General features: G+C 45.9%; 1 protein-coding gene and 1 long non-coding RNA gene across 8 annotated transcripts in view; one reads left to right on the top strand and one right to left on the bottom strand.

The window, feature by feature from the left end:
* Nucleotides 1–25,979, top strand: part of aplp2 (amyloid beta (A4) precursor-like protein 2) — a 66,563-nt gene extending 40,584 nt beyond the window's left edge. The window contains exons 4-18 of one of the 7 annotated variants that reach the window (XM_030107867.1): nt 1,164–1,276; nt 3,399–3,613; nt 3,788–4,014; nt 4,244–4,411; nt 6,081–6,214; nt 8,817–8,891; nt 9,235–9,393; nt 10,293–10,421; nt 14,181–14,301; nt 14,959–15,132; nt 15,840–15,875; nt 17,622–17,704; nt 18,746–18,823; nt 22,335–22,490; nt 23,878–25,979. In XM_030107867.1, the coding sequence (XP_029963727.1) occupies nt 1,164–1,276; nt 3,399–3,613; nt 3,788–4,014; nt 4,244–4,411; nt 6,081–6,214; nt 8,817–8,891; nt 9,235–9,393; nt 10,293–10,421; nt 14,181–14,301; nt 14,959–15,132; nt 15,840–15,875; nt 17,622–17,704; nt 18,746–18,823; nt 22,335–22,490; nt 23,878–23,979 (1,970 nt within the window). In that variant the 3' untranslated portion in view covers nt 23,980–25,979. The remainder of the gene's footprint in view (nt 1–1,163; nt 1,277–3,398; nt 3,614–3,787; nt 4,015–4,243; nt 4,412–6,080; nt 6,215–8,816; nt 8,892–9,234; nt 9,394–10,292; nt 10,422–14,180; nt 14,302–14,958; nt 15,133–15,839; nt 15,876–17,621; nt 17,705–18,745; nt 18,824–22,334; nt 22,491–23,877) is intronic. The other 6 variants (XM_030107868.1, XM_030107874.1, XM_030107872.1 and 3 more) reach the window with 6 other exon arrangements.
* On the bottom strand, nt 9,440–18,762 carry LOC115400170 (uncharacterized). Its single transcript, XR_003932772.1, has 3 exons — nt 18,695–18,762; nt 13,343–13,345; nt 9,440–9,480 (listed from the first exon to the last, which is right to left on the bottom strand). It is a non-coding gene; the product is annotated as an uncharacterized LOC115400170 (long non-coding RNA).
* Nucleotides 25,980–27,029: the final 1,050 nt, after the last annotated feature.

Genomic DNA, 27,029 nt, shown 5'->3' with positions numbered 1-27,029 from the left:
GGGCCGAGGTCACGGCGAACCTCTAAATGAGCAGTTACAGGACAGCTGCCGTGAAACCTCCAGACCCTCATTTGTGTGATTTCAGTCCGCCCACTCTTCGGACGCTCTGATCTCAGGCCCAAACCTTGTTTTCATCCTTTGCTCTCGCCTTTTTTTTTTTTTTTCTTCCCCCCCCCCTCTCCCCGCCCGTGTTTCCATCTGCTTCGGTTGTACCTGAGCACCGTGTCGCACCGTACCCGCTTAATTTCTCCTACGACCTCTGGACAGATTCCTGAACGCCTAAAGCTCTTCCGACGCCGTTCAGTTCATTCGTCACCAGTAATATCGTCGATCCGCAGGGGGAGTTGGGAGCACCTTGGAGAGAAGTGGCGGCGAGAAACCTGATTTTCTCCCCTGCCGTCTTGATTGCTGAATTACGGATGCAGCTGCAGAGGAGGGATGAGTCCCGCTCGGCTTCCTTGGCACAGACAGATGTTCAGGTGTCGGATCTCTCCTCTGGTATATGACTGTGATGAAGCATGGAGGAGCGGACAGCTCTGAATTATTAAAGCTTGTCCTTTTTTTTTTTTTTTCTTCTCATTTCATTTACTCTTCTTTTTTTAGTCCCATCAGGTCAGGGCTCTTCAATTTTATAGACTTTTCTAACTTAATATTAGCCAAAAATAGCCCTTTTGTTTATTTTCTGCTCAGTGTTGTGGTTGTTAGCTCTGCTGCCTCACATCCTCGGTTCGATTCCAGACTTGTGTGGAGCTCTCCCTGTACGTGGGTGGGTTTTCTCCAGGTGCTCTGGTTTCCTCCCACGGTCCAGAAACAAGCTTTCGAGGTTAACCGGTGACTCAGATGGTGAAAATATGCGTGCCTGTCTCTTTGTGTTTGACCGCTGATGGACCGTGGCGGCGCGCCGGGACCGACTCCAGCCCTCCAGACGCTAATTTACATAAAGCAGTAAATATGTGATGTAAACATGATTTGTTGAAAGTTACAGGAAGCTGAAAGCTTCAGACCCAACAACACGAGGATTTCATGTTTTTTTTTCTCACAGTGATGATGATCACCGAGGTTTTTTTTTGTTTTTTTTCTGTAATTCTTTCTAATTCCTTCCTTTCTGACACAGCAGCGGTGTGACTAACAGGCGTATTGGTGCGTGTGATTCTCTGTTTCAGTGGGCGAGTTTGTGAGTGACGTGCTGCTGGTCCCCGAGAAATGCAAGTTCTTCCACAAGGAGCGTATGGACATGTGCGTCAGCCACCAGCAGTGGCACGGGGTGGCCAAGGAGGTACGGAAGGAATTGCTTCAGAGGAAACGGTGGGCGGCTGCGTCTCCTCGATAGCGGAGCGCCGCAGAATAAATACAGTCCCGTGGGAAGAGGAAGTCAGTCCCAACTTTCAGAAGTGGACTTGCTTTATCCCGCCGCCGTTTCTTCCTGTCAGACCTGTGCTGCTCCCCCTCTGTGATATCTGTCCACCTGCGGAGGGGAGTCTCTGATCACAGGCTGACCGGGAGCCCTCGCATTTCAGCTGCTAATCAGATTAGTGTTGTGGCTATAATGCAGCTAATCCCCCCCCCCCTATCCCCCCCAGCCCTCCAGGCAGATCCGCAGCCAGCCCTCGGGGGGGGGGCCTCTCTGACCATGACAGGCCCATCACCAAGCTTCTCCTCTCCTCTCGTCACTCCACCGCCCTCCTCCCTCACACCCCCCCCTCTTCTTCACCACATGTTAGAGGTGCCAGAACCCGGGTGTCGTCTGCAGCCTCCGATAGCGTGACACCTCCAGGCAGCGGCAACCTGCAGCCGATGACAAATTTGTTACACCTAAGCAGTGATAAATCTTACCAGTGGGTGAATTGGGGTTTGGAAAAAAGAGAGAGAGAGAGACTCCAAAACAATTTGTCTCCATCACCGCCTGCCACTGAGCTGTTTTTAAAGCAGGACGGCTAATCCTCCACTGCTCCGCTGGAGTTTCTCTGTGGCAAGCATCACGCTGAACCCGCGCCGGATCCCTCCGAGCTGCTGTAGGAAGTGCGGCGTTGGTGAAAAATAGCGTGTCACTTAAAGGACTGCGTGACTTTTTGGGGGAAGTGTGGCACATTAATCACTGTGGTCCGTACGTGACCAGAGGAGTGGCTGCGCGGTGGGTGGATGGATAGACCCGTTAGCACAGCGCCGCTCTGGGTTCACAGCCGCCGGGCGAGATGGTGGCCGTGTTTCCTGATTTCATCTGAATTAGAACGATTAAAATATACATGTATTTACACACATAAACAAAGCTGAGTTCATTTATTGTTTAATTCACAAAAAGTGTAATTGTTTCATTGTCGTGAGGAAAAGTTTGTTAATAAGTAAATTGGCACAAAGTAGTTAATTTATTCCCTTTTTACCTGTCAGTCTGACTGTGGGATGTGACATTATGTTCAGATCGCTGGATTGTAAGATCTGAAGAGCAGCTTTCACTCATGCTTCGCTGCTCAGATTTATCTCAGCGTCTCTTCGTTCACTGACATTTTCCAGTCGTTCTCAGAGAAAAGGTTCGGTACGTCCAGCGCTTTGTTCCTGGATTATACTGAAAGATGAGAATAAACACGCAAAACGTCCACAAGCAGGAAGATGTGGAGTGAAATGACAAACAGGAATCATCAACCGCCTAAAACTTTAACATACGTCCTGTTGGTCATGTATAATGGAACAAAAGCAACTTGTTCTTTCAGTAGAAAACACAACAAAATAATTTGAGACTGAATTATCTGGAAGCAGCAGCTTCATGTTCCGCTCAACGATCAGAACTTTCTGTGTTTTGATTTCTTTGTTTCATTTTAAATGTAGTTTAATGTCGTTTGTGATTGAAGAGATTAACATATTAAATAGTTTATGCAACAGTCCCCTCACCCTGCGTATTCTCACTCGCACACTAAATTCACTTTATGAATCAGAGGTGACCTGAAGACGTGCGAACCTCAATCCCGCTTTTAACACGTCTGCATTTGAACGCATGCAAAGCGGCTCGTGAATGTTAAAGCTCACATTAGTGATCGTCTCGACAGCAGAGAGGATCGCCGTGAAATGAAATGCGCTTCAGAAGCTACAAAAGGAAGTGTGATCGGCGCCGTGTTCCTGCTGTGTTCCTCAAAAACAACTGAAAATGTTGAGACAGGAGACGAAACGAGAAAAAAAAAGTCTTAGTGTCAGACTTTTCCTGTCAGACATGAAGCTCACAGATTACAGCTCTGGATCTCACTAACAGGTTCAGAGGGTTGATTTTAAAACTAATAGGAGTTTACATCCCTGCATAATATTCCTCCAAGCAGCTCAGCAGAACGTGTTTAAATCCAAAGAGGTGACTTGACTTGTACAATCCGGACTTCACAGTGTGTGTGTGTGTGTGTGTGTGTGCGCCCTCTCAGGCTTGTTCCAAGAGCTCCATGATGCTGCACAGCTACGGCATGCTGCTGCCCTGCGGCATCGACAAGTTCCACGGCACCGAGTACGTCTGCTGCCCCGCCACCCGCAGCGGGGAGGCCTCCCCGCCCTCCCTGCCCTCCCAGGAGGACGACGAGGAGGAGGAGATAGAAGACGAGGAGATCGACGACCTGGTGGAGGAGGGGGCCGTGCAGAGCAGGTGAATCACGGCCGAGTTGCGGCGAGCCTTCTGAAGGGCAGGCGGTATTAACGGCCATCTGGATGAATTCAAGTTCGGTGACATTGATCTACGGCAGCTGCGGGCCGCGTTTGACGAATCACTCCGCCCCTTCGCTCAAACGCCTCCACACACCCCCCCCCCCCCAATCCGCAGCGAGACGCCGGCCGACGAGCAGCCCACGCAGAAGGAGGAGCTGGTGGAGGAGGACGAGGATGAGGAGGAGGAAGACCACTACGATGCCGATTACCACTACGTCTACGAGGACGAGGAGAGCAACCACGACAGGGAGGACGAGGACGAGGACGAGGATGAGGAGAAGAAGGAGAGCAGCAAAATGTCAGAGGTCCAGGACGAGGACAAGACTCTACAGGAAGTGAAAGGTTTGTAATGTGAAAGTCATGATACGGCCCTCCCTCCTTAGAGCGCCGTCTCTGACGTCTTACCTCCTTTTAACGGTAATTCACATTGTAAAGTTTAAACAAGTCATGTTGCCTCACAAAAAGCAGCTGCTGCAGATGTTTGGTGGTATTGGTAATGGAAGAGGTGTCTGCCGGTAGCCGCAGTGCTGCCCCCGGTGGCTGGATGATCTAACCCGCTGTCCCCCGGCAGCGGTGTGCACCCTGGAGGCCGAGACCGGCCCCTGCCGAGCCTCCATGCCCCGCTGGCACTTCGACTTGAGCCAGAGGAAGTGCGTGCGCTTCATTTACGGGGGCTGCGCCGGCAACCGCAACAATTTCGACTCAGAGGAGTACTGCATGGCCGTGTGCAAGCGCCTGAGTAAGTCCCGCGTGACGGAGGCCGGCTTGACCGCCCTCCTCCTCCTCCTCCTCCTCCTCCTCCTCCTCCTCCTCCCCTCTATCTGTGTCTCTGCTGCAGACGCCCTGCTCAAAACACCTGAAGCCGATGTAGGTTCAGTCCGTCTGACGTCTGTTCGGCGCCCCTGCTCTGCATCTTTAGCTCCAACTAGATACCTCACAGCAACTGTTTGCACCATCATCGCGTTAAAATTCACCCAACATGGTTTATTTTCCCATTTACATATCAAATGCTGCAGCCAACTAGTTTTAAATCACCTGCAGATCAAAGAAATATGAAAATGAATTCATCAGACTTCCCCGGAGCCAATCGAGGCATGATCAGACGACTAACAGCCAGCTCAGATAATTGATGATTAGCCAATTTAGAAGCTATTTTGTTATAATCTAGAACAAGGAAACGCTTTAAATTTGTTACTTTTTAATGTGATTTTTGCTTAATTATTAACTTAGTTACAAGAAGTCTCAAACGATAGCCTCAACATTTCATCACCTAAAGTTACTTTTCGTTCGCTCCTTCCGGAATGAGCAGCGCTTTGATGGCGTGCCAGGAAATCTGAGTCTAGCCTTTGATCAAGCTTATAACTTCAACACATTATAATCTTTTTTTTTTTTAAAGAAGTTAAAAAAACAAAGTGTTAGAACAGTTTCAGATTAAAGTAATGCTACTTTTGTGCAACTGCTGCTTCCTCGGATCTTAAATTGTACCATGATGGTCAAAGTGAAGGCTAACAGGACGGCAGCTAGCTGGTTGGCCACATAAACATGCTCATTTGAACTCATAAAGATTAAAAGGGAACTAAAGTCGAAAATGTAAATCTGAAACAAATCATTGTTTACGCTCTGCAGTGTTTTTCTTTCTTCGTTTTCCACCTTTCCTTCGTGTTGCATGCCAGCCTGACTTCCACCGCCTCGCCGTTCTCTTTTATTTTGCCCGTCTTTGTTTGTTTCTGTCATTTCTTCATGTTTGTTTCTGTCTGTCGGCCCCACCGCCACAAACCCATCAACACGTCACTCAGACTTTTTTTTTTTTTTTCCATACTCCTTCGGGTGAGTCATTTTTAGCCAGGGGTTAAAAACAGTTCATGCTCAAAACTCATTGGATTTTTTTTTTTTTTTGCATTTTGGAGATATTCTGATGATATTAGCTGAAGAGGGCGAGTTTACAGCAGGAGGTCTGGATCCCTCTGTATCCCTGCGCCCCCGGTTTTTGATGGCGATGCCCCTTCCTGTTTCCGAACCCGGGGTGTTGTTCTTGTTTGCTCACGTGGCCGCGGAGCTGGAACCGAGTCCTGCGTGACCGCGGAGCGAGGAACCCGGACCGGAGCCCCCTGGCCCTGCCCCGCGATGACCGGGCTGTCAAAGCCAGAGACGTTTCCATTCGTGCTGGAGATGCGTCCTGTCAGAGGAAAGCCGATGGGAAGATGAGAGGAACTGGAATGGAAAGACTGTCAGATTCTCTCAGATTTATCCCACTTAGTGAGTGGAGTGTGGAGGAACGCCAGCCGGAGCGCCGCTCGTGCGAGGATGTTGGTCCGACTCTCTGCCCAGCCGTCTGTCCGTCTTGGCCTCTTACCTGTGTCTGCCCCGCTCGCCATCTCACCGCTCGCCGTCTGTTTCTCCATCCGCAGTCACGCCGCCGACTCCTCAGCCCACCGACGACGTGGACATCTACTTCGAGACCCCCGCCGACGACAAGGAGCACAGCCGCTTCCAGAGAGCCAAGGAGCAGCTGGAGATCCGGCACCGCAACCGCATGGAGAGGGTGAGTGGACCCGCCGAGTCGGAACACCTCGCCGCTTAGTTCAGCAAGCGGCGGCGGCGTTAGCCTGCTGTTGTGAAAGGATGTTTCCCAGCTCCCCTCCCTCATACTGAGCTTAGGTAAACCACAATGAAGTTAAATCCTGGTTCTGGAGGCTCAGTGCATGTTTAAATCTGTACTTTTTAAAGTAACGTTTTAAAACATGAAGGACGGCGGTCCTCAGGGAGCAGAGTTAAGAACCTGCTCGTTCCTACATCATCCCTGTATTTACAGTGCTAAAGCATTAGAAGCTTACCAAACCATCTAAATGTTCTGCTTCTCATGAAGGAATTTCAGGAACTTTAGTTTCCGCCTCTGGTCAACAAAACAAATCAACTTACTGTAATTCGAATCACAATTTGTTGGATTTTTTTTTTTTTCTCAGTAAAAGTCATATAAATCAAGTATAACGATTAGTTATTTATTTTTATATTTGTTTGTCTGCTTGTTTTTGATCATGGTCCTCCCAGTCAGGTCCTCCTGTGAGGAGGACTCCCCGGTTTTATTTTGAAGGACAGAGGAGTGAGGCCGATGCTTCCACACGAAGCTTCTGTGTTTCAAATTCATGGAGATAAAGTTCCATTATTTGTTTTTAGGTTCTTGGATATATATAAATCCTGAACTCCCCTTTGGGCTGTGAAAGGCCTGTGAGGGTGTTTATCTTCAGTGGGTCAAAACCTTCATTCTGAAACTCTAAATGTTTTTTTAATGTTTTGAATGAAAGACTCGTAGGATGGGCAGAGAAGTAATTTCCCAAGGGAATCAATAAAGTATGTTTTCTTTCTTTCTTTCTTCTTCTGGTTGCTAGTCTCACAGGAAGAGGATCCAAATAAAGACAAAAGGCTAAATTAATTCTCTATTTTTCCTCATTATAAAATGATTTGTATGGAAAATTTGGTTTGGCCTCACTAAATTAACAATACAAGAATATTCACTTGCATTTATTTTCACTTAGCCTTAGTTTCTAAATCAGATTTTTCAGGAAACCTGATGAACTTTCAGGAGACGAAAAACTTTAATGCATTCGCCGTGTCCTTTAAAATGATTTCACGCGGCGAAAAGATAAGATCATGAAGACATTTTAGCAGGATTGAAGTCATGCTGGGTCTGCCTCTCGTGTTGAGGCTTGAGAAAGACTGAACTTGTCTTTTCACTGACATGCTCTGCCTGATGTTACATCCATATGCTCTGCAGACCTCAGCTGGATTGAATTGGTTTCATGTTAAAATGTGGAAACATCCAAGAAAAATGTGTTTGTAGTGTCAGTGTTTGAGCTAAAGGCTGACCGGATGCGTTTGTGTGAAGCTTTCCTGTCTGGAATTCATTGTTCGGACTGTTTACTCAGCTTTTTTGAACGTGCCATTCTTCCACTCATGTGTTTAACTCATCATTTTCCCCTTGTGTTTGGTTATTTGTAGAGATTTCAAGCTAGTGTCTCAATGAGATGCCTGAACTTTGAGTAAATTCCTAACTCAAAACTGCCATTTTCATTTTCAAAAAGAAAGAAAGAAAGAAAAAAACCACTTCAAATTAGGTCTTGTTACTTTTGGATTAGTTCTTTTTCAATTTTTCACGGTTGTCTTTCACTTCACACTTCACCTTAAAAGAGTTCAGAAACTGATAAAGGTCTCATGGTTGCTCCAGTGTTTTTTCTAAAACTGCCTGTTTCACAAACACTGAGTGAAAATCATGTTATTGCTGTAGCATCGTTGAGATCGTTATTTAAAATGACATTTCACAGCCTCTGTTGACACAGAAAAATAAATCACACCTCTTCAAACGGGTTCTTTTGCTTCTTGTATTGTATAAATTCACGTTTTTTATTACCGCTATAATGTTATTTAAACAAAAAGCAAGGTCTTATCCTTGCACTTCTCCTGCTTGATGAATGAAAAGAGTTTTATTCATTTGTGCAGAACTGTGTGCGTGCAGTTTCCTCACTGACTCGGCACCACATAAACTCAACATGTTACTGAGTTTTTTTTTTTTTTTTTTGATCAAGTTCTAATTCAAAACATCTCATCACGCAGTTTGAAACACCATTAAAAGCGAAGTCATATTTCAGTTGATTGAAATATGATTGGGGGGGGCTAACCACGACACCATGTGGTCCTGAAATGATTCAAAACACATAATCATTACGTTTTCTTTCAATAAGTTCCAAAATGTGCTTGTTTCCTGGAAATCAGTCTGAGAAAGTGGGCTTGTCTAATAGTTATCGAGCTGTTTTGAATTCAGGTCTGCTTTACAGCAGCATGAAAATTACTGCACAGTAGTGGTGAAATTTAGACGACAGGCCGGCTGCTGGTGCTGGGTGTTGTTGTTAACAAGCCGTTCGAAGTAAGGAGAGGCGGCAGAACCAGAGCCAGGCCAGCGGGAGACGAACCAGCGGGTGTGTGTGAGGAACACTGTATCAAACTCTGTATCCAGGAAACACCTGAGAAAGTAAAAGGAGACAAAAACAGTCTGGGTTTCGGTTGTTGCAGGGTGAGTCAGCAGGATCATCTTCAGCGTCGCTTCATTTCCTCCCCGCTTCACATTTTTCTCTCTCTCTCTCTCTCTCCAGGTAAGGAAAGAGTGGGAAGAGGCCGATCGCCAGGCGAAGAACCTGCCCAAGTCCGAGAGGCAAATATTGGTCCAGGTGAGACGGCGATCCTTCCCTCTGCGCCGCCTCCCTTTGTCCCTTTGTTTGGATGAGATGTGATGGCTTCCAGGCCCCGGGTCCCTCACTCCCCGTTCCATTAAAGATCCCTTTTCCCTCTGGCTGCTCTATCTTTATCGCACTGAGGCTAAATTAGGGCACGGGCTGAATGGGGAGACTTCTAAATGAGTCCCCGAGTCCCTCGACACGTCTGCCAGGCGTCATGAGTGAAACCGAGAGCCGTTCTTTTTTTTTTTTTTTTTCTAAACGGAGACGCTGAAAGCGAGCCACGCGGTTTAAGGTGTGTATACATATTTATGCGCGATGGTGATTGTGTCCGCAGCACTTCCAGGCGATGGTGGAGTCCCTGGAGGAGGAGGCGGCCAGCGAGAAGCAGCAGCTGGTGGAGACTCACCTCGCCCGCGTGGAGGCCATGCTGAACGACCGCCGCCGTCTGGCCCTGGAGAACTACCTGGCCGCTCTGCAGGCCGACCCCCCCAGGGTACGCACGCCGGCCTCGATACCCCACATATACACACACACACACACACACACACACACACACACACACACACACCCACACACCCTCCTGTCAGACGGCGCTGGGCTTCACTCCACTTACGGCCCGTAGCTAATCTCATATCCTGTCAGGAGACCCTCTGCCAACCTGCTATTCATCACGAGGAGAATGGATTACTGCAGCCAGGAAAAACACACATCCAAAAATCCCCCATAAGCACAAAGTCAATCACATTTGAACCTGCAGCTATAATCCGTGTGTCATGTTTTTATTTTTTTTTTTTTTTAACTCCTTTTTATCTAATTGTCTTTTGATCCCGTTGCCAGCGCGCCGGTTGGCGCTCTGTGTGAAGGTGCTGGTCGCCTCTTTCAGCCAACACCGCTTGGTCTGCTACCAAAACAAGCAGCGGATTGAATATTTTTATTTTGTACTCACTTCAGAAGTAATAACACACTCCGACTTCAGAGCCGTAATGTCGAATCTGGAGTTTGTTACACCTCCGGATTTGGTGCTTGCATCATCTGCGGTGTGAAAGTATTTCAGTGAGCGCTGCAGCAGATTTGATGTTCCGCTATATGCGGCGGATTGACGTGCGCCGCGCTCCTTGATACTCTTGTCATCCTGCCTGCATATCTGGAGCCAGGAGGAAGGCAGTCATTTTCAGTTCGTGTCCTCAGTTGCTCAAAGTTTCCTCATCTCTTCGTTTATGTAATGTTTAAAATCAAACCAGCATTTAGTTAAACTTAAACAGTTTGAATGGAGAAAAAGAAGAACAATCTGCGTTCATCTAATAAATAATGCTCACTGCGACCGATAGGTGAGTGTGAGGCTGTGTTACGCCGTCTGCCAGCACTAACCCACCCTGGTTTATTCCTCCTCAGCCTCACCGCATCCTGCAGGCCCTGAGGAGATACGTCCGTGCCGAGAACAAGGACCGTCAGCACACCATCCGCCACTACCAGCACGTCCTGGCCGTGGACCCGGAGAAGGCTGCTCAGATGAAGTCCCAGGTCAGAGCTCCGCTTTTATCTTTATGTTGATTTAAGCCTATTTTCATTGACCTAAGTGGAAAACAAGGATTGTGTTGTTTGATTTTTCCCAATGCGGTCCAAAGTAATCAGCTTTTAGTGATGAAGAAAGTCCTGTTTGGCAGCGAGAACCACACACACCTAACATACCTTCAGCTCACTTGACCTGGCTGTCATGACAAAAGCTGTCATGTAGCTTATTCCAAATGTTAAAAAAGCTTCAGTTTGGTGTATTTTGACAGTTATAGCCAACACTCAGCATCACATTCAGCTCACTTGACTTTTAGAAAACGACCATTTTATTACTTGGTTTTCTTTAAAAATGTCAAATATTTAAGTGACATTTATCAAGCAAAGCTTGAATTTGACATGTTTAAAGAGCTGGAGCCCGGCGACGCAGGCACCGAGCTGACGCTCGCTTCATTTGGCTCTGGTTATAAAAGGTCAGCGCGGCGATTATTTTCTTTAAAAAAAAAAAAAAAAAAAAAAAGCTAAATATGTGCCAAGGAGCAGCGGATGTGCATTATGGAGGAAGTATTCAGAATGGAGAAAGTCAACACATAAACTGAAACGACAAGAGAAAGGAGTCAAATGGAATGAAACGCAAGAAGACGAGGACACACACACACACTCGCACACGCGCGTGCGCGCACACACCTACCAATTGGATAATAATTTAATATTGGATAATTTATTTGAAAAATTCGCCCCATGTAACATATATTCCTGAAGACAAGCATTAGATTGTTATTGTAGGAGCGAAAACCAACACACACACACAGCTAACCCACATTCTTTTAACTGTGGTGTAAAATGACCCTTATTGCTCGTTTTCTTTTGAAAATCCCAAATAGTCATTAAATTACCATGTTGTTGGTTCTATAGCCAGCGATTGTTTTGGCTGTAATGATTTAATACGCTGTTAATTATTCAGTAAAGTGTGACGTTTCATGTCTGCTGGAGGAGTGTATTCGGTCAGTGCTGTTATTTGAAGGGACTCTGCGGCTAATTTTAACAATGGAGACATCTTGTATGGAAGTCTGCGTCGGTGAATGTGGAACCTCCTGCCGAGCCGCCTGGAGAGCTCACCCTCCTGTTGGCGCTCAGGCTGGGGAGGGATAATGATGTCTCAGCCTGCTCCTCTCTGCCCTGTTTCCAAGTGTGTAGGAGGTTGAAAGAGTGTGTGTTTCTCTGAGCCGAAGCCCAGGAGGAGCGAGCGGCCTCATCTGATGCGGGGAGGGAGGGCGTTTCATTCACTTAAGCCTCAGACGAAGATTAACATTGCACAGGTCTTGTGTAACGCTGGACTCTGAGCGGCTGCACGGGGATTTGGCTGGAAGCTCCTCTATTAGATGTACTCGCCCGTGTGTGTGCCGATGCCCTTCGACACCGTTTACAGCTATCCTCCGCCGTTACGCACAGATAACACGGCAGATGGGCGAACCGGCGGCGTCGGGAGGACGGTGGGGGACGGCAGGCCTGCTTTTCAGATGGATATCTGGATCTGGGGAGGCGATGAACCTCATTCCTCCTCTCAGACCCGCATCAAGTTTAAATCCACACATCCAGATGTTGCATCTCTCGACACGAGCAGTCACGCTGCCATCTTTACGTACCTGTGTTATGAGACTTACGGGGATCAGAGTTATCCACGTTCACATCCACCGCGTTGATTCATGCATTAAAACAAAAACAACAAAACTGCAATTACAAAGAGTGGGAAGTGTCTTTGTTATGTTTGTCAGACATCAGCAGTAAGGCGCCACAACATGCATTTCAATGGGAAAGGTGCAGCATTGCCATCTGTTGCTGGCTGCGGCGCACTGCAGCCGTGTGTTTTGAGATTAAAGCAGTCAATCATCGGAGGGGGAAATAAACACCAGTTACCTGCCAAAAGCCGGGCAGCTTTGTCAGTGGCAGCTTTTCATAGTCTGCCAACTGCTCTGGCAGCAGAAATATGGAAATGCTTCGTCTCTGCAAACATCATACTGCCGCTAGAAAAACAGCGATAGCGACTGGATACACAAAGTTTTGTATTTTTCTTCAATCAGAAGACTGTGTGTGTATGTGTGTGTGTGTTGCCAGATTGTGATGTGCTGGTGATCATTGAGGCTGACAGGCAGAAGATCCTGTCAAGTCTGTTCACAGCCTCAAAACTGATTTGAATATTACATGCAGCAACTTGTTTTATGTCTGCATGTCGGCTGGCTGCGAGCGAGTCTGAATTCATCTGGAGAAATCTGTTTTCTCAGAGAAAGCGCAACTCCGTGATGCTTCTGTTTACGTTTGTGAACGCGAACAAGACTCCGGGCGTGTTTATATTCCGGGCAGAGGGAGCCGTTTGCCCCCTAGTTTGAACTGTACAGTAATTTATTACATTTGGGTAAGATTTGTGGCGGTGCTGAAGAGCTGGACCGCTGGGGAAACACTCCCAGCCAAGCTGTTGCTCTTCTGTTCTGAGAGGAGTCGGGACATGGACGCCTGGCCTTCTCTGCCTTAGAGGGAAAGGAGTTAAAAGTTGACTCTAATTGTGGCTGCTTTCATTTGCAGCAGTGCGGCAGCGGTTAAAACCGGAAATCAAGGCTTCACAAACGCACGGCGCTCTCCCTTCATCGTCTGCATTGTCTTCCCCTTCATCTTTGTCCTCTACTCCGCCTTTGTAGTTGTCTTTTTGATCGGATTGAATCTGTTTTTTTTCCTCCTCCCGCTGACGCTCATTTCTGAATTTTAATCCTGGTGTTTGCGTTGTGTCGCCGCACCTCCTGCTTCTCTCTGCGAATCTCCGAGCAGGAAAGCTCAGGCTGTAATCTGTGATACTTATTAGGCGATGAAACTCCACTAGTGGCAGTAAATCGGGGGATTTAAGTGAGAATTTACAGAAATACTGCTGGGATAGATGGTACTGTCTTCCCTGTGTTTATAGTGGCTGAGTGTGTCTCAGCTCATAGAGAAGGTCATTTTCCAAAAAAGAGACAAACATGACATGTTGTCTAGTATTTCCGCTGGTCTGAATGTTGCAGAGTAACTTTGTAGGTTTTACACGCGGTGCAGCCTGTCCTCGTACAGAGTGGTTACATTGCTGATTTTCCAGATTAACATTAGCCTCGGGCAGGTTTCTCGCCTCGCCGTTTCCACTCAGGTTGCTGTAGGGCAGACATGGGCCACTGGGTGCCCGAGGACACCGTCCTCCGTCTGCCTGCGAGCCAGAGGCAGAAAGGTCATTTAGACACGTTTAACTCGGCGTGCCGGCTGTGATTACTCCCTTAAACGCCGTCATGCCGAATGCAGTCCGGCATGCGTTTCCACAGTGGGGTGGAGAAGCTGCGCCGCTACTCCTCCACTCGGAGAGGAGCCAGCGGAGGTGCTCCGCCCCTCGGTGGAGGTCTACCAGTCCGGGAGGGGGGCCGACAGGCTGACCCGGGACTCACTGCAGGGAGGATGTCTCTGGTTTGGTCTGGAGCCTCCTCAGTTCCAGGATGCAGGGCAGTGCAGGCTTCTTTCCTCCCTGTACTTTCTTCATTTGGAGTAAGTGGGAAAGAAAATAGATGAGTTTTTTTTTTTTTTTTTGTCTTGCAAATGTTTGAAATTCCTATGAAAATCTGGTTCCCGAACACAGAAACCTCCACGCATTCACATCGAGCTGAAGTTCTGTTCATTAAAGCCGTTACTAAAAGACTGTACAGTGAAACGCTGCTTGGCTTTGTTCACTCGACTGACTGCTTGCTTGTGTTTGTGAACCAGGTGATGACCCACCTGCGGGTGATCGAGGAGAGGATGAACCAGAGCCTGTCGCTGCTCTACAAAGTTCCCTATGTGGCCGAAGAGATTCAGGATGAAATTGGTGAGCTTCAGGATGAAATTGGTGAGCTCCACTCGACGTCGGCTCTCGGTGCAGTCAGATTGAAATGTGATAGAATTTGTTCCAGGCAGATAATGCTCATCATACATGACCTTCTATCTGTTGTTTTTGTGTATTTTCATGTCTGGTATCTTTTGTATGCTGACAGAAAACAGTCTTCTCGTTTTGTTAGAGGAAATACAAACATGAGAAAAGCTCAGGCACAAGCCAGTTATCAGAGGCAGAGAAAAGGCCTCTGGTTTCCTCAGTGTGCGCTTTGTGAAGGGAAATGCAGCGTCTATTCCCCGCTCACCAGCCCTCATTTTCACAATTAGATCTCAAGCCAGAGAGTGGATTTGGACAGGCAGGCAGGCAGGTAGTGTCCGGTACGTGTTCATATTTTCCTTTTGTTTCCCGGGCTTCATTAAAGCGGCCGTGGCTTGGTGTTGCAGTGCAGATTAAAGTGGAGCGGGTGCAGTGACAGAACTGGGTCACAGCTTTCACTGTGCTCCGTTCTGCTGGGAGTTGTGTGGATTTACACAGAAAAATAGTTCTCAGAAAAATACTAATTGGCCGTGAGCGGAAATGAGCAGCGTTTTGCACACGGCCGCCTCGTCCGGGGGTCGAACGGCACTCTCGTGTGAGAGGTTGTCCCATGTTGTTGTTGTTATTCCTCTGCAGACGAGTTGCTCCAGGAGCAGAAGGCTGACATGGACCAGTTCCTGTCGTCCATCTCCGAATCGCAGCCCGACGTCACGGTCTCGTCGGAGGAGAGCGTGGAGGTCCCCGAGGCCGAGGGCAAACCCTACAGGCCCATCCAGGTCACGTCCCTGGGGTCCCGCTCCGAGCCAGAGGGTGAGCGTCTCCCGGCTCCGCGCTCGCCGGCAGCATCACTAACAACGCCGCGACTGTGCCGAGAACAGCGGGTCACACGGATCCGTGCGAAGGACGCTGGTGACGAAGCACGTGGCAGCCGCTGCGCCGTCAGAGAACAGGCTCGCAGTGTGCTTCATGCGGACGGGGAGTTATCTGTCCCCGCACGTTTCCCCGTGGCCTCGCCTTCAACGCCGCACTAGTCAGGTTCAAATAAAGACTCCGAGCCCCGGGCTTCGGTTGGCGCCGAGTTGGAGCCAAACGCTTGCGGGGGGGTGGGGGAGAAATGAGCAGTTATGGTTTCTATTCTTTGTCACACTGGTGCCAAACAAAAGATTGGATCCTCGCGGAGAGGAAAGTGCTGAATGGAGCACTTCCAGCCAGATTGAAGGCAAATTACAAGTAAATCCCGAAAGAAGAGTTAATTTACACGCCAACAGCCCAGAGGGCTCAGGCAGAGCTCGCCAATTCTGAAATGGCTCAGCTTTTCGTTTCTATTTTTTTACCACTTTCATTATTTCTCAATTTTTTTTTTTTATTTTCGGACTCTTCCCAACTAAACTCTTTTCCTGATCAATTAACACAGCTTGATAATCCTGCCTTTTCTCTTCTTACCTGAGTTTCCTGTCTTTTCTCCTCTCCTCCCCCCTTTCTTTTTGTTTTTTTCTGTTGCTCATTCTAATGCCAAGGCGATCTATCAGACTCCCCACGTGCCTTCAAGAAAGGTTGGTGCCTCTGTTGCGTCTTGTTTTTTCCTCCCCATCCCATCACCCCCAAACCATGTTCATCCACTCTTTTTCCTTTATCCCTTTGGTCCAGTTTAGATTCCTCTCCACCTCTATCTCTCTCTCTTCTCCACCATTTCTCTTTGATCCAGATCCACCTTGAAGTTACTTTCCCTGCTTTTTTTTTTTTTTCTTTTTTTCTTTTTTTGTTGCCTCGCGCAGGCAGCATGGTGTGGTCTTTTTGCTTTTCATCATACTGGGATTATCGCTTCATGCTGAATGACGGAGGCCCATTGCTGGTAGTCGCAGGTCACAGCCGGCTCCCGGATCCCTCACACACACACACACACACACACACTCCTCAGCCGTCTGTCTGCCGTCATCCCGTCCTCAGCGCATTAGTCAGAGCACCTCGCTTAATTATTCCACCGCCCACGCACTCATTGTCCTCATCAGTCGCCCTCTTCCTGATAGGAGCGGTGAGATTTAGTGTCCCTGTCTGCGGTTCGGTGTTTCCGCCGCCGACCTGCGAACCGATCTAAATTGGTGTAATTTATCCTCCAGAGGCCCGAGACGGAGACGTGGCGGCGGCACCTGTTTGGTCTGATACGGGTTTAACCTGGCGATCCTCTCCTGTGCACGACGGAGATGCCCTCCGCTAATTGTTGAATCTAAATTATGTATTGATTTCTATCCGAACGCAGGCACAACCTGTAGAGCTTTGCCCCTCAGCATTAACTATTGATTTTTGCATTCATTTACGCTGCAACTAAGGATTATTTTTACTACGAGCATGCCAAAACTCCGCCTACAAATTGAATTATGGTTACTATATACAAAAAAAAAAGGTTTACAAACCTGCATGAAAATCAGTTTTCAACATTCCGAGTCAGCTCCCGGGGCAAATTCGCTCAATAAATAACATTATTCATTCATTCTGTTGATTGACAGTTGAATTAATGACCTAATTGTTCAGCGGTTTCCTCTGAGAGGTCACTCACGGCCGCGAGACGCACCGTGCGACGGCCCCGGCAGGTCGGAGTCTTTGGCATCGCCTCCGCCGCCTGACGCCGCATTGTTCTTAATCCAGAAACAATTGTATTAACGCTCCCGGCTCCGGCCGGCTGAGCAGCAGCCGCGGGAGAGCTGATGCGGGACGGCGTCCTCGCTCGCTCCGTCTCCTCTCGCGGCTTTGAAGTCTCCATCACTTGTGTGTATTAATAGATGTTTCGCCGGCTGCACGCTGTGATGCACATTTGAAGACTTTTGAGTGAAGCCCTGCAGTGATACAGTGATGTGACTTTACTGAGGGAAGCTTAAAATGCCCAAAAAAAAAGTATTTTTAGGGTGTGAAGTGACAAAAAAAAAAATAACTACAACCAGAGACGTTTATGAAACTGAATCACCTGCTTGAATGTTAAATGTAGGTTAACAGGAAACATCAGTCTGAATGTGGTAGGTGAGTGAGATTGGTGTTCGCTGATGAATCTCAGCGACGTCTTCGAGCGGACCTTTGTCGATGCCGGGCGCCGTGCTCACACTGCTCGCTCTGTGCTGGATGGAAGAAAAGGCTTTGTTGTCACCAGCTGTGAGCAGAAGCAGTGGATATCTCCGTGAAGCCGTACCACCATCCCTGTTTGTTTCTTTCTATGTTTGCTTGATTGTTTGTTTGTTTGTTTGTTTGTTTGTTTGTTTGGTGTTCCGGTGTCATCAACAGTGTTTTTCGTCCTATTCCACCTCTTTCAGGCTCCGCCATGTCTGGCTTAGACGGCCTGATAGGCGCCGAGGAGAGAATCATCAACAGCAAGCCCAAGATCAGCGGAAATGTGGTGAGAGCGTCGCTGCCAGTCTGTTCTGTTGTTGGCGACTCGAAGCTTTTTTTTTTTTTTTTTTTTTTTTTTTAAATTCTTACCTGTCAACACTTGAACTGAGAGCAGCATTGTTAAAGCAAAACACCCGAGAAACTCTGCAAAGTCGCAGACAGATGAATTTTTACCACTCCAACCTCGGGTCACGGCAATTTTACTGATTGCAATTAATGTGCTTTCACAGAGCTCTCTTAAGTTCAGCTTGTAATGAGACGATTGTTGCTGTCATGGCTACAGCTGCCTCACACTGGGCTATCTGCGTGTGTGTTTGGCTTCTGCCGGCTGACCCCCATTCAGATGATCTCCACGCTTCGTTCAGCCGTCATCGCACGTTATTTTTCTTTGCCAGGGACACGTGGATTTTTTTTAATTCTCTCTTTTTTTTTTGTTTTTATGACGCTTGTGCTGCTGAATGTTTGCTGCTCCGCATGTTAATCAAACACACGTATTTGTGCTTATGTGTGTGTGTGTGTGTGTCAGCATGTAAGACGGCGACTCGGTGCATGCCTCCGTTATGGGAATGCCGGGTTTTGTTGCGACGGAGCAGCCCGGAGGTTGGAGATGGCGCCGATTGTTTTCAGACTCCGGACTGCTCCGCCTCTACAAACAGCAGACTTATTTATTTATTTATTTAGTTTCTGCCTCCTGAACACACCCACCTCCACTCACGGCGTTTATTCTACAGATTAGAGCTCTCAGTAACGAGAGGCTGACAGTCTGTTTCCAAAGACTCGTTAACTGTGTGCCTCGAAAGGAAGTCTGTCGTTGATGCTTGCAACCCCCCTCCCTCTCTCCTTCCAGTTTGTACCAGACAGCTCCGAGTGTATCGTCACCCGAACACAGACAATCCTTACAGTTTACTTCACTGCACATTCACACCTTCTCGCTCTCCGCCTGCCTATCTCTCTCTCTCTCTCTCTCTCTCTCTCTCTCACACGCACACACACACACACACACACACTGTGGTGAGTGTAACCTGGGCTCCCCTGTCTGTGTTGACAGGTGATTGATGAGTCACTGGATGTTAAAGAAGTGGTTTACAGTGCAGAGAGAGTCAGCGTTATGCATGATGATGAGCTGGTGAGTATAGCGGTGCCCTCCTCTCTGGGAAACATCAGCGATCGATCAGTAGCTGGGGAGACGCTGGAAGAAGGAGGGAGTGTGGGAGTGTGCAAAGATGCCACTTTTTGCAGAGAAGAATGGTGTAAATAATTATTTTTAAGCAGAAAAAAAAAAAGAAACACTGCATTAACTGCGAGCCCTCATCCCCCTTCTTATTTTTCTGTTCAGGACAATATGTATATTTTGATTATTTCTGCATGAGTGCATGTTTGTTATGTGAATGTACCTGAATGTACACATTGGAAACGATCTCTTCGTATGAGGAATGTGAATCCACACAAGCTGAGTTCTCTCAGTTTATGTGTACGAGCCAGCAGTGGAGAAATCCCCAGTGGCTGATCACATATGACTGGTTTGCGTCATATGCGCCAGATTATACTGTGCAGGCAAGTGTAGGCAACCGTGTTTGTGTTTATATTTACTTTATTTGCCCAATCGTTCACACTTTGATCCACACACACACACACACTCGTGCATGTGAGCACTATTCACCCGTTAGCGGTGTTGAACACATCTTGCACCAGTCTCCCTGATATTCGGCGGATTTACGGCACAACATGAGAATTAAGACTCTGATCTTCTTCGGTGGGTTTATTGCTCCATTACAAAGCAGCTCGGAGAAAGGTTAATCTCTGAAAGTGATATTTTTCGGCAGCTCAGAAGACAGTGCTCTTTACGTGCAGAGCAGCAGAATCCAATTTCAGGCGTCTGAATTAGTTGCCGCTCGTGTTCCTTCTTGTTTTTTGTTTTTTTTCTTTAAAGGGAAATTCTTGGTTGAATCCACTGAGGTGCTAATCTTATATCTTCCCATTATTACTATTGATCGCGATAACAATTTGCTCCGCATCGGTGCTGCAGCAAACTACCAACACAGATTCAGACTGTCGCATTGATCCGACTGCATTGATCCAGGCAAAAAAACTTTCGCTATGAAATTTCTAATTAACAGCAATCAGTGCGAACACATCTCTGCGAGCCGCCAAACACCGACGGTGCCGGCGTCTGGAAAATCCCCGCCGCTGATGAAGTGAGCGGCACGGCAGATCTGATGACGGCGCCTTCGCCTCCGCCTCCGTCTCAGGCGCTTGTCTCTGTAGCATTTGTGCTCGTGCAGATTAAAAAGTTAATGGAGGCAAGTTTTCAGAATCGAGGAGCGATAAGTAATCGTCTTATTGTGGTAATTATTTTTATCAAGCCAGATCAGATCCATCGATCAAAAGTGTCTCTTTTTTTTTTAATTAAGGCCTGGTGAAAACAGCAGCAGCAGCACAACACAGCGGTTTGAAAGAAATAAGAGAACACAGCATCATCGGATCATTTTTATAACATATAAAATGTATAGAACTGATTTTTCCTCTTTTTGTTTGCAAAAGTAAAACAATTAAAAAGAAGTTGTGGATTCCAACCACATGCCAGAGACAAACGTAAGCAGCAGAGATCAGTGCTTCAGTTGTGGAAGATCTGGAAGGTTTCTGCTCCCAGTGCTCCTGTCTGCCAGTGTTTAGCTTCACTGGAATGTTTTGGTGAGTCAGAGATCAAAGATCATGTCCACAACAAGCATTTTTGGAGGTTCCACTGGAACAAAGGTTGGAAACAGTTTTCAAACTCTCCCACTGAGGCATTTAAAACATTGTGATACACACTGATAACCGACAATCCAAACATTCCCAGCCCTTAAACTTTTTTTTGATGAAGACATGAAGTTATCCAGCAGAGAACTTATATTATCTCATGAATTTAATGTCACGAACTTGAAAGTCTTTCTTTCCACTTCAGTGCAAACTTTGGGAGAAACAGAATTCGGTGTCCACAGATCACAGACTGCATGTCTGAGTTTCCTTTTTTAAGGAGGAAACGAGTAAAAAGCAGACGGATCAAAATGGTTTCACAGATGAAACACGTACTTATGATTCACGTGATCGATTTGAATAAAGGTGATGGTCGCAACCTGATTTGGACAAAGACTGAACAAAAACAGAATTTGGAGCATTTTTCTGTTTCCACAGTCGTTCCCGGCATCTCTCCCAAAGATGTTTATTGGATACTATAAAGATTTTATGATATAAAATCACAAGCGAGAACAAACAGTGGACACACCAGTGGGGAAAATGCTCTGACACCCGTCACATCCTGTGTTCGTTCAGCTCGGCCCGTGTCGTGTTCATTCTCTGCGTTCACGCTTGTCAGGCTGGGTTGGAATAAAATGGTCCGTTTGTGGAAGTGAGCACTGCCGTCTGAACTCTTCAGCGCTTTGACTGATCGGTAAACACTGTGTGGACTAAAAAAAAAAAAAATCAAACAAAACCACCGAACACAGGATGGGACAGGAGTCCTGAGCCACAGGCTCCTCAGTTGTTGTGTGACGGAGAACAATGGCATTCCTGTTGCTGTTTTGACTCCTTTATGGGCTTTCTAAGCTATTGTGAGCTCGCTGCTGGTTCAAACGCCACCACAATAACCCAAGGACTGTATTCAGTCTGCACAGTTATGAAACTTAAGTTGCATAAAGACAATCCAAAGTGTCTTTTATTTATCTCATCTCTTTATATATTTTACTTATCAGATTTAAATTGAATTGTATTTTTTAATGCAGGTTAATAAAATGAAAAGTAATTCTGCTCAGTAATTGTATTTATTTATTAATCGTTGGTGACCAGGATTAAGTTTTGACCTTGGATGTGGACGATCTGGCTTAAAAACAGTAATAAAACCTTTAAGTTAAGTTTTAAACGCAACTGTAAAAAGAGCAACTGAAGAGATGAGATAATACACATTATGATCAAAATCTGAAAGAAAAAAAAAAACAAGAAGGAAACAATCTGTCGAGCATCAGACGCCTTATCAGAGACAGAAAGCTGCTTTCAGGAACTGGAGCATGAATATATCAGACGCACAAGCACCAGCCGAGTCCAGGACGGTGACGGTGAGATAAAGCAAGTCAGGATGGGAGGACAGCTCCGTGTAACACGAGAAGGAAAAGTATTGAGTGAATCAGAACTGGATTAGAAATACATCCTGTGGGACAAACAAACCAAAAAACAAAGTGTTAAAGAGCTGACGTGTTCACAATCAAATCAATCAGACTGCAATAGAATCTCAATAATCTGTAACTGACAACAGCAGTGCTAATGTTGCCTCTATGAGACAAAGTATTTCATTTTGGTGTGTTGGCCTGGATCAGAGTGCGCCACACCGCCTTAAATCAAACTGTACTGCAATCCATTTGGAGAGGAAGACCCCCTGCGGAGCAGGTCTCAGCCTGCCCGTTTGGAGCGCAGCAGAGTTGTGAAATGAATTGCACCAACGGAGCAGAGTTTTAATCAGACCTGCCAGCTGCGAGCACACCCGGAGTGTCTATTCATCATGAGGATATTACGCCGCCCGACACGTGCGCGGGCTTTATTATTACACCAGCGTTGAGTGTTGTGGCGTGTCGCCGGCTCACCGCTCGCTCCGTCTTGCCCGTCAGGAGACCTACCGGCCCCTGGGAGAGGACTTCAGCTTCGGGAGCAGCGCGCTGATCGGCCTGCTGGTGATCGCGGTGGCCATAGCAACCGTGATCGTGATCAGCCTGGTGCTGCTGAGGAAAAGACAATACGGCACCATCAGCCACGGCATCGTGGAGGTAATCAATCACTTCCTCTTTATTGGCGTTTATCAGGGGTCTGCAACCCGCGGCTCTGGAGTCAGCTCCTCTGGAGGAAAAAAAAAGGAAGAAAGATATATCAAATATATCAAAATTGTATTGAATTGACACTTTATTAACCTTATTTCTCTATATGTAGAGCTTTTTTCTTTATTTCAGTGAAACGGCATGTTTTATAGACAAATTTTGTTTGGTGGAAAATCATGAAAGCGGCTGTTTTTGGTCATACAGGTTGCAGACACCTGGTATAGCAGCTTATTACAGTCCAAAGTGTTTCACAGAAGATTAACGCAGACTTGAAACAACAAATACAAGACAACAATGACAAAGTAGCGTGGATCATCAAAAATGATGAAACTGGGCTTCAATATAAAAAGAAGTCAATATTGTTAAGTTTTAAAAAGGATAAATAAATATATATATATACATTTCAGGTCAAAAGACAATTCAGCAGGTTGGTAATTGAGCTTTTATTTAAAACAGGGCAGCCAGTCAGATGGCCTTTGGGCAAAACTGATTTCACATTTTTGGTAGATTTACTAAAGTCTAAAAGAAGAATACTCAACATTAGTTTCACATGCAGCAAAATTTAAAAAAAAAAAAACAAACGTGTCACTTTAAGACCATTATTTTAGACATTTGACTGTTTTGTACAAGATGGCATTTAAAAAAAAAAAAATTGCACTTATTTTTTACAGAAGAATTTGTGTTTAATTTGGACCAATAAATAAATTGCTAAATGTTTTTCTGATCTGAGGACAGTTGTACTTCTGTGTTCTAAAACAAAGCAAGTCAGTCCAAATATTAACTTTTATTTGTTAATATTCCAACTTATGAAACTAATGAAAACTTAGAAGTATTTCCTTTTACTGGTTTTGTGAAATGTTTCTGATTTATGCTCCTGTAGCTGTGCTCCGCCTCCCCACCACAGGTCCCAGATCGACATTTCTCTCCCATTAACACCAGTTTTAGTGCAATAAGATCCATATTTTCTATGAAATTTGACTCTCTTGTGGTGCAGTTTTGATCCAAATCTACCATGTCGGTCAAATGTTCTGGTGCATGAAGCGCTTCAGAAAACAATAACACTGTTTAATGTATCCAAAAACAGACTGGTAACCTGTTCAGGGACTTTGAGATACCCATCGTTGTGGAGAGAGCATGGAGACGGGTGTGAAAACACACACACACACCTCACTGAGCAGCCACTCGAGTCCCAAGTGTCAGGTTTAAATTAAATTGATATGAGCTTTTATGTAAATGTGAGACAAATGAGTTGCTGCAGCGTTTTGCTCGTGACGGACGCGGCGTGCTGCCCTCGCCCTCCTCTGGCTCGGCTGTTAGGAGTCTCCTCTGTGTCTGGCAGGTCGACCCCATGCTGACGCCGGAGGAACGGCACCTCAACAAGATGCAGAACCACGGCTACGAGAACCCCACCTACAAATACCTGGAGCAGATGCAGATCTAACAGCAGCCCGGCGGGGGGCGCTGTGGAGTCTGACAGAGGACAGCAACTGAGGGGGAACATACTACTGACCAATAACACATGATGCTATTGTTAAAATCATTTGCATACATCCAAACTCCATTTACTGGTTTGTTCAAAACAATCCCTAAATAATGCTACTACTTCTACTACTGCTACTATTGTATTATAGAGCTCTTTTTGATCATGTTTCTTTTGAAAAGGTGATGTATCTACCGATTTGCATAATGGAAAAATGTGATTCAGCAGATTTATCTGTGATGATCAGTACAGCTATCTCAGATCAAGATGTATAGCTTTCTTCAGACATTTCTTTCATTTTCTTTTCTTTTTTTTTTTTTTCCAACGTGAAAGGCAAATCCAATTTTAAGTTTAATGTTTTTGTGGGAGCCGTCACGGAAGCGGCCTCGCGGACGCTGTTCTTTCCATTTCCCACCGTGCGCGGCGTCGCCCGTGCAGTTTCTGATGGTTTTCCTCAAAAAAGAATTGGTGTTTTCATTTGTTCTTTCTCCTCTCGATAGATTGCTTGTATATGAAGGTTCTTTGTACCAATTAAACTGTTTAGTGAAACAACAAATGAGAAAAAAGGAAATCATGAATTATTTACTTTCTGTTCTTTGTTATGATGAAAGACAAAATATACATATATGATTTAAATCTATAAATATATATATAAATATATATATATGAGAGTAGATGTTTTTATTCCACCTTTTTTTCCCAGGGAAGCGGCCACGAGTGGGTTTAGCGGTCCTTAGCCTGGTGGTCTTGAGTGTTGAGTGCAGGCACCCAGTCAGGAAGCATCGGGGGGGTGAGAGTGTGCACAGGCCTTCAGCTCAAACACGCCCCGCCACACCAAACCTGCTCCCAGCCCTTATTCAGTGAATGTGACGACACACACACACGCCACCTTCCACCTGGAAGGAACCTGATAGAAGAGGTGGATTTAATGAGACTTTCTGATACATAGCTGAATGTATGATGGAAACTTTTTTTCCGTACTATGTATCTGACCGGTTCCCTCGGACGCTGTAGCGGCACGAAGCTACAGAAAAAAGTGTCATTTGATGGGTGAGGAGTTCTTTTTTTTTTTTATTTTATTTTTTTATTTTAAATAAATTATCTGAAGCGCAAACCAAGTTCGAGTAAAGCGACGAAGCGAAAAAATTTGGTGGGGTGATGTGCAAACGTGTTACAGTCGGCTTTGGCTGGTCATTCGAACAATTTCCAGCCCCGAAGCACAAACCGAACAGCACAACCAACCCCGGGTGCAGACAGGCTGTCTATGGTGCTAAAACTACTGTACGTCCAAAATCAAGAGCGTGTGCGGGTTTAAACTGACTTTGAGGAATTATAAGACGTCTTGTGACGTGAATTTTGGGTGCACGGAGGAAAAAAAAAAAAAAACCAGGATTGAAGCCACCTAAAAGTTGATTTGGAGCTGGAGGGCTGTGCAGGCAGACAGAGACACACAGAAAGAAAAGGCTTGGAGAGCTGGTTTTTGAAAATAAAAAAATAAAATTAAAAAAAAGCAATCTTGTGTATTTTTACAGGTAGAGAATGACACAAACAAGTAAACAGAATCATAGAGTTCTCTTTTTTTCCTCCCTCTCTCTCTCTCTCTCTTAGTATTGTCTTTGTATGCCTGTATAGTTGATGTTGCAATCATGGCTTTTTTCCAGAGGATTACCTGTGGTGTGCATTGTTCTTCTATGAAATGATATGATATATATTTTTAAGTTTGTTTTCTTGTTTTCTATTTTCTTTTCCTCTTCCTGTGACAGTATCTCTGTATGTGACTGTCTCACTATGCACCCAAACAGCTTCAATCTTGTAACTGCCTGCTTGATTGTGGGAAGGGACTGGGAACTAATATAATATGCATATTAGTGATTTTTAAAAAAAAAAACAAAAAAGAAAATACAATGATGGACACCAGTGGAAACAGATTTATGGTTACAAGAGGGATACACATCAATAAACTCACAACTTACATATGAATGTGTCAGTTTTTTACTGGATGGATGGGTGCTGCTGAGAGGCTGGACTGCCTTACGCTCGACTTCACTCTGCTTTTAAGGAGAAAAGACACATTAAATCATAGAAGAGGCCCACGAAGGAGTAAAATTAGCATAATATGAAGGATATTCTGTTTGCAGCAGTGTTAGGAAGTCTATTTCGATCTGAAGCCCTCTCACCGCAGGTTGACAGCAGCTGTTGTCACAGCAACTGTGGTTCAAGCTTAGACCTCAGCTGTGGGAATCTTTTTTTGTTTTCTCCATTCCTTTTTTTACCGTTTTGATGAGAAGCAGAGAAAAACTAATTATTAAGGTCTTCAGTGAGCACTAACTTTTCAGTGTCAGTTATTTTTTTTAACCAATGCTTGTATCGTAAAAAGTGTTTTGTTAAACCCTGGATGAAGCTTCGCTTTCATACACTACAGTCTCACCGAAGTCATATCAGTTAAACCCAGAAGCACCTCTGAGATGATCTGTACTGTTCTGGCTGTAAATTGGAATTACACCATCATGAACTGCTCAGTCAGACTGAAGCGATTTAGTTGTTGTCGGCGTCTCCTCGTAACGAGAATAACAAAGTTGAGTCAGGACTTGGGACCTTTCTGTGTGGAGTTTGCATGTTTTTCAATGTGTTAATGGGTTAACATCCCGCAGTCCAAAAACATCCATTTCTAATTGAACGTGCATGTTAACTGGTGTGCATGTGCCACCCTGTGACAAAACTGTTCATTTTGTCAATACTAGATCTGCCATTACATTATGACCACCTGCCTGAGTCCTCATTTTGCTGCTGATATAACCTTGACCCACCAAGGCATGACCTTCACTTGACCTCTGAAGATATTTTATGGTATCTAGTAGAAAGAGGAGAAACAGATCCTTCAAGTTTGGCAAGTTGGAGGCTGTGCATCATTGAACTTTTGAACTTTGGCCGTTCATCGCCCTCTCATTGCTGGATCGTTTCTTACTTCCTTAGACCATAATAGACAATGAGCCGTGCAGACCAGGAACTCA

The sequence above is a fragment of the Salarias fasciatus genome, chromosome 14 (genome assembly GCF_902148845.1).
Source record: "Salarias fasciatus chromosome 14, fSalaFa1.1, whole genome shotgun sequence".
NCBI lineage: Eukaryota > Metazoa > Chordata > Actinopteri > Blenniiformes > Blenniidae > Salarias > Salarias fasciatus.
Note: the sequence above shows the minus strand (reverse complement) of the source record. Positions and strands in the feature narration are given on the sequence as shown.